This window comes from Cryptotermes secundus, unplaced genomic scaffold, assembly GCF_002891405.2.
Source record: "Cryptotermes secundus unplaced genomic scaffold, Csec_1.0 scaffold505, whole genome shotgun sequence".
In the NCBI taxonomy this organism is placed as follows: Eukaryota; Metazoa; Arthropoda; class Insecta; order Blattodea; family Kalotermitidae; genus Cryptotermes; species Cryptotermes secundus.
This window is the reverse complement of record NW_019740659.1, coordinates 315,660-323,200: the sequence shown is the minus strand read 5'-3', so window position 1 is coordinate 323,200 and position 7,541 is coordinate 315,660. Positions and strand designations below refer to the sequence as shown.

General features: G+C 38.0%; 1 protein-coding gene across 1 annotated transcript in view; it reads left to right on the top strand.

Moving 5' to 3' along the window:
- LOC111872451 (activator of 90 kDa heat shock protein ATPase homolog 1) overlaps nt 1-7,107 on the top strand; it is a gene marked incomplete in the record, with an annotated part of 156,594 nt that extends 149,487 nt beyond the window's left edge. Inside the window, 4 exon segments of the mRNA XM_033754702.1 lie at nt 2,771-2,896; nt 4,445-4,546; nt 5,476-5,612; nt 6,421-7,107. Of these exon segments, the coding sequence (XP_033610593.1) occupies nt 2,771-2,896; nt 4,445-4,546; nt 5,476-5,612; nt 6,421-6,508 (453 nt within the window).
- Between the last annotated feature and the right edge of the window lie 434 nt (nt 7,108-7,541).

Genomic DNA, 7,541 nt, shown 5'->3' with positions numbered 1-7,541 from the left:
ACGACATTCGTTTATAACGACACTATGTTTAGGTCCCTTTGATGACGTTATAACCAAGTTCTACTGTATTTTTAAATAACGAAATCGCTATTTGAAAAATTCCAAAAAATTATATTATGTTTACAGTTGTTTACAGTTCATTATTATAAATGTCTGTTTACATTTTGTCAAGCTGTTTCTTTTTCCCAGCTCTCCATATCCAGTGTCTAGTAGTTGACCTTGGTGTGGTATTGCTCAAAAAGGGGTCTAGGCAGAGAGACGGTGCCCTGGGTAGTTTTTACACCTGTATCTGGTTTCTTTTCTCTTTCCGTTTTGTGTACACACCACACACCTTCTTCTTCCAACTTTATAAGTTTTGGTTTTGGGATTTTCTTGAATGAAATGCTGACCCGTCACTCTCGTACATTCCATGTCGGTATTTGAAGGACTCCCTTTGCGCTTTTCTAAATTCTCTCCATGGGACTTTGCTATGATCTTATTCACTAAGTTTATTCTGAATAACTGATGATCTTTCTTGTTACCAGCCTTACAGTACAGAATGTAAACATTCAACACTGCCATATTTACTAAGTGGTTGAATAATTTCTTGTACCACGCTTTTTGCCTTTTCCTTTCTAGCAAGAATGTTTCTAGTAGCTGATCTTTCAAGTCTACACCTCCCATATATTTATTATACTCTATCACACACATAGGTTTATTTACAAATTCTAACCCACTCTTTCGACTTATGAGCTGCATTTCATCTGAATGTTTAGTAGTCAGCACTGAGACATCGCGCTTTTCCTTCCACTTCAACGCCATCAATTTCCCACACTTTGCACTAACTACTTCTCCTTTCTTCACTTTCTTTTTTAGATCTATTGGCATAACTTTGCATGTGATACCCACTGCTCCAACAGCATCTGTTGTCCTCTGAACTAATCTCTGGAAAAGATCGGTACTGCTATAAGAATTGTCCATATAAACACATCTGCCCAAGTCTAATAGTTTCTCGCACTAACTTAGAACAACTTTTGTTGAGAAAAGATCTGTGTCTTTGGTGATTTCACAGCCTAATTTTATCCCTGATCCATTGTAAATTATAAAATTCCACAAATATCCTGCAGAATCACAAAGTTCAAAAATTTTAATCCCAAACCGGGAAGCTTTCATAGGAATATACTCTTTCCACGAAAGTCTACCGTTCCACAATAACAAAGATTCATCGTCACTTACTTCTTTGCCCGGTATGTACACTTTCTGGAACTTATTTTTCAAATATTCACTTACCAGAAGAATATTATATAATTTAGGATCTCTTTTTGCAGTTTCCTTATTGGTGTTATCTACAAAATGGAGAAATCTGGTCAGCAATGAAAAACTTTCTTCACTCATTACATTGGGAAAAAATGGTGTTTCTAACATATGTTTCCTACTAAAATACATCCTGAGGTTTGGTTTCTGAATTATTCCCATCAGCATAAGCAAACCTAGGAATACCCTAATTTCATTCGAAGTTGTGGGAACCCAGTTTTGAAAGCGAGATTTTATTTGCATCAGGGGCAAGAAACTGCCCCCCCAGACAAGTTACATGACCAAATGCCATGGGACTCCGATAAGAGAGTGGTCGCTAGGCAGAAAAGGAATAACAAATTCATAAATGTTGACACAGGTGTCAGGCAACTTCGACCCCTAGGTTTGTAACATCGTAAATCAGACACAGCTTCTTTGTCGCCAGTAAGCCAAGTCAGTAAAAAAAATACACACACAGATAACAAGCACTCAATGAAAGTTAGCTAACAAATTATCTCTCTGAAAGCAAGCCAGAGTGTGAGTTGGAACAAGTAAAAAGAATAAAGAAGAGTAAAAGAATAAAAAGAGTAAAAAGAATACCACACACAAACAGATAGCAAGTAATGAAAGAAGTCAGTATTAGCTGACACATGCATTCACTGGAAGTACATACATCAGAGCATAGGTGTTAAGAATTCTTAGTAAAAAGTTTGGACGCAACATATGCGGCGCGCACACTTACAGCACGGGTTTGAGCAGACGCAGATGGTGCGTCGCGCATGCTTAGGGATTTAAATGACTCCGCTTAAAGTCACGCTCAAGGGGTTAATCGCATATTCATAGCCTTATTTACCTACTCCTTTAACATAAAGGCGTGAGGTCGCAGGTTCAATTTCCAGTGAGGTGGATATTTTCAATTGACTAGTCCTTCCAGCCACATTATGGCCCTGGGGTCGACTGAGCCTCTAACAGAAATGAGTACCAGGAATCTTACTGGGGGTAAAGGACAACCGGCAGGTGTGAGCTGACTGTCTAGAAAATGTTGGAGTCTTGACATTCACAAGCATATGGGCCTCCATAGCCTGTTACAGGGATAGTTTTTTTTTTTCTTTTTCTTCTTTCCCCTTTTCCTTCCCCCCTGCCACCCATGAAGGAGAGGGGGGAAGGATGGAGGTAAGAGAGGAATTACAGTAGGGCTGGGTTCTAAAGGAATATGGGAGAAAGGAGACAAAGGTGCACAGTCTGTACAACAAATTTACATCAGATTAGAATTAGCGTCCATTGTCTATCCTCCGTCAAAATTGCAACACTTGCAATGGGATGCTGAAGTACAGAATCAGATTAGAACTTTAAATGGGCTGTATGCTAGATTTATTATAAAAGGTGCTCAAATGCAGTCTTTTTAGACTGGATAATTAAGTAGCACAAGCAGTTTGTTTCCTGTGGCAACACTGTAGCAGTCGGAGTATCTTGCAGTGATCTTATTTTCATTTTACAGGTACATATGAACTATACTGAAAATAGTGAGGTCAGAGGTTGCAAGATCAACACCACAAACCTGGAGTTCAGCGAAAAGTTCAAGTGCACTGGCGAGGAATTCTACAATGCAATGACAGTGACAGAGGTAAGATCTTTGGTGTGGCATGTCAGCAAGTCAGGTGGACTGAACAGAATAGATTGGTCAGGACATTTCATGGGGCAAGATACGAGTGTCTGTTAAAATTGCTCTGTCTGTCCATCTGCATGCATAAAACTATTCAAGAATCACTGAATGGCTTTTTGTTAAGCATGATATATTAAGGTTGTACTCAAATTCATCAGTACATTTCAATTTTGGTTATAACTGAACAGTAACTGATACTCCGTGTGAAGAACTGTATGTGTTTTTGTGTACACCTGGAGTGTAACTAGCTAAATATTTATTGAGACAAAAAATGTTTCAAATGGAAGTTGGTGGACAAAATGAGCCACACATATAGCACAGTAATGCCACTCTTTATTTTCCCAGTGTGTCCAAAAAATCTGTTGAATTGAATTTATTTACATTCTATAAATCCTAAGTAGGTTAGTACCTTTGGATACAGAACAAGTCAAAAGGTTACGTACATAAGTACAGGCAATTTTAGCTTAAAAATTAATATAACTTAATTTTACATCATTCTCTATTTACATTGAAGTATTCATCTAAAGAGTAGAAGGAATGAGCATGTAGATAATTCTTTAACTCTGATTTAAACTTTTTAGTATCATTGCCCAAGTTTTTAATACTTTGTGGCAGATTGTTGAACACTTTTATGCCAGTAAAGTAGACTCCTTTTTGATATACTGATAAAGTTGATGAGGGTAGGTGGAAGTTATATTTTTGTCTAGTATTCATGTTATGGACATCAGAATTTAATTTGAATTTATCTTTGTTGTAAACAACAAATAAGAGAAGCGATAATATGTATTGCGATTGAAGAGGTAGAATTTTTAATTTCTTAAATAATTCTCTACATGAATCTCTACTTCTACATCCTGTAATGATTCTAATTATATTCTTTTGTATTTTAAAAATTATTACACTATGTGAAGAGTTCCCCCAAAATATTAATCCATAGTTCATAATAGAATGAAAGTAGGCATGGTAAACCATCTTCAATGTTTCCTGTGACATAAAAGGCTTAATTGATCTCATTGCATAGCAAGCTGCATTTATAAAGTCAATAGAAAGTCCGTCNCACAATATCCCAGGTGGTTTTAATTTTATTGTTTGATTTTAGAATTTGGCTGTTATAGTTATTCTGTTTGGCTTCTATAATGACTTTTGACAAAATTTTACAGTACATTTTGTAGTGACTTTTTAGTCTTGGATCAATACTGTCCCTACTGGCCAAATATAGTTGACTTTTGTGTTTACATGAAGTTTTTATTCCAATTGTTATCCAGGTGGATTTGTTTTTATTTTCATTTTTTACTAATTTTTAAGGGAAAGCTTGAATAAAAGATCCTCAAGTATGTGTTCAGAAAGCAATTAAATTTAGAATCAATATTATTGCTGTCAAATACATTTTCCCATGATTCATTCACATGTTGAATATTGGATTCAAGCCTCAAGCTGGGGACTTCAGGCAGGTTTACATAGACTTCAGCAGGAAGGAGTAATTTTAACTTAATCTTTGTCTGTTCACAGATGGTGCAGGCATTTACACATGGTCCAGCAAAAGTAGAAGCACAGAAAGATGGAAAGTTTGAACTGTTTGGTGGAAATATATGTGGAGTCTTTGTAGAACTGGTAAGAAAGGGATCAGAATTGTGTGGTATGAGACACAAAATACAGTCATTTGGGACAAAGGAAGTTGGCTCGGGTGGTGACATTTCCGATCATATTATGAAGTGCCTAGCTTAAATCTAAGCAGGGAGACTGAGCATCCTGTCTCCCCCCCCAGTTTTCCTAAGTCCTTCCAGGCAAATTCTGGTGTAGTACCTCTTTACCTCAAATTAGGCCACAACTTTGTTCTGCATCCTTCCCCTTCCCAATTAGTTATTCACTGATCCCCCATTGCGACACTGTCTTGACAGGTTGGAAGAATCCAAGTATATGCTGGGATAGTACTTCAAATGTGGCCACTGCTTCTATTTTGACCTCCTTTCAAGTTCATTATTCACTAGTCATATTGCCATTCAGTTCTGTATGGTCTGAGTTACCGACCGTGGCTGTGATATAAACCAAAATAAACAAGCAGAAGTCTCGATATTGTACATGTATATTATTGACATAGGGGGAATACAGATAAAGGAATTTATTTAGTTATGAAAATTGCCACCTTTTATGATGTGATACTCTGTAGTCTGGTAGATACTTTCCTGCTGCCTCCCTCTTCAGGGTATATCTTGCCTGGTCAGGGAACCATGATATTGAACAGTATGCTTTTGAATGTTGACAATACCCTACAGCTTCCAGAGGGACAAAGATGTGACGGAAGAGGTTGTGTGTACAGTCTGTCCAAGTATCAGCTTTTGTCACTAGAAGGGAAGAGTTTTCCAAGCTTTCTGCCAGCATTCCCTGGCCCAAATGGGATACAGAAGAGTAAGTCGTGCAGGAAAAGTGATGCAGTAAGGGGAGTCTGCATCCAAGGCTGTTGCCAACATTGAATGTCTGGATACATTGAAACTATCTGTAGAAGATATTGAAGTTTTTTCTTTTCTGTTTCTGTGTGATAGGTTCCCAACAAGAAGATTGTTCAAAGATGGCGGTCTGAGAGATGGCCTCCTGAACATTATTCGAACGTTACTTTTAACATACATCAGAAAGAAGATCACACAGAGGTGAATGTTGTGCAGACTGGTGTTCCCCAAAGGTATGCCAGATTTACATTGTTTTAAATTTATAATGATTGCAAGATGCCAGCTGAGTGATGGATTATCACACTGAAGAACATCTGTAAGATTGTGGTGATGTGAAATTGCTTCCACTCAAGTTTGCCCTGTGCCTTATGTAGTTTATATTATTAATTATCATTATTAATCTCAGATGGGCCATCAAATGTCCTGACATGTTTTTCTTCAGTCACTCCAGGCAGGAAGTGGAATAGCATCTGAAATTAGGCCAATAATTCTTCCTTCCACATCCTCTCTGATTCATTATTCACTATCATCCAGTCATTAAATGCTTCATGAATATGAGTTGCTATGTAGTTAAATGAACTACTCGTACAAGAGCAGCAACAATAATACATTGGAGTGTCATTGTCATCATTGACAAATCGCTGTAGAATGAAGCTAACTGCTCACCTCTTTGCCTGGGGCTAAGATGAAGATCATAGACATGTATCTCAATGCACCCTATTCATTTTCATGCATCTTGGACAGGTCAACTTGCCTCATCATGCAGCCAGTCAGTTGCATTTCATTCTCTTGCTATTTCCAGTTCAATATTTCTACTTTTATATCAACTGAGCCTCTGTCTCTGACCAAAGCTTCTGCTCAGTTTCCTTCCATGTTCTGTTTGACATCTTGATTTGGGTGTTCCTCTGTCTTTTAGTTTTATGTTCAAAGCCTTTTTGGGAATTGTACCATGTTCATTCCTACAACTTTCTCATAGGAGCTTATTCTGTTTTTTGTTAATGTGTTTTCTAGTGTATTCATTTTTAATTCTTTAATTTTCAGTGAAGCGGATTCAACGAAGGAAAATTGGAACCGGTACTACTGGGAAGCAATAAAGAGAACATTCAGTTTTGGTTCATTCTTTGTGTGATGGCAGTTGGATCGTAATTCTGCACCTTTATCTGACTATAGGAATGAAGTATGATAACAGAGAAATAAAATATTTATTATTGCCAATGAAAACGATTGAGGAAGTTTTTCAAAACTTTTGTATTATGCTGTAGTGTGACATGGGTGACAAGTAAAACAAATGAAGTGATGATGGTTGCAGAGCAGGTATTTCCTTTGCCGAGAAGTTAAGGCTTCTGTGTATATTTCACCTCTTCACTGCAGTTTGTTTGTTAAACAGAGCTTCAGCAGAAGTCTGTCTTATAGCAGAAAATTTGTAATCTCGTGACTACTGTAATTTTAATTTAATCATTCATCTGTTGATATCAAAGGCCACAGACTTGGCTCTTGATGACAATTGCTGTAGGAATTGTTTTGTTTCCTTAGGAGTAGCAGGGCACAATATGGCAAGTAACTGTAGAAAAGTTTCATCTCCTTTAGTACGTTTGTATGTACTGTATATAGAGTATGGTTGTATGCACATGTATGTATGAGTGATGTATTAAAGTTTGCATGACCCTTCCTCATTTATTCCTCAGAATGTGGGACCAACTGTCTGTCATTTTCATGCTTGGTACAGTGGATTGCAGTTGTGTTATTTATTGAATAGTTCACCTAGCACTGAATCCTATGAATTTTAATACATTGTTGGCTGTGGAGGATGTTGGTTGCTGTGCAGAACACTTGCCCAGCTGTGATGGCAGTCATGTCTCCTGCAGACCCTTTGCCTCAAGCTTCAGTAGTCACCAGTGTCTCCTGCAGACCCCTTCAAGCCATGGCATTTGCTGGTGTCTCCTTCAGACCCTTCTGTTCATGCTACAAGTCACCAGTGTCTCCTGCAGACCCCTTGCTTCAGGCCATGGCAGCTGCTGGTGTTTCCTGGAGACCATTTTTCTTCATGCTACAACAGTCGCCAATGTCTCCTGCAGGCCCCTTGCTTCAAGCCATGACAGTTGCTGGTGTCTCCTTCAGACCCTTTTGTTCATGCTACAAGTCACCAGTGTCTCTTGCAGACC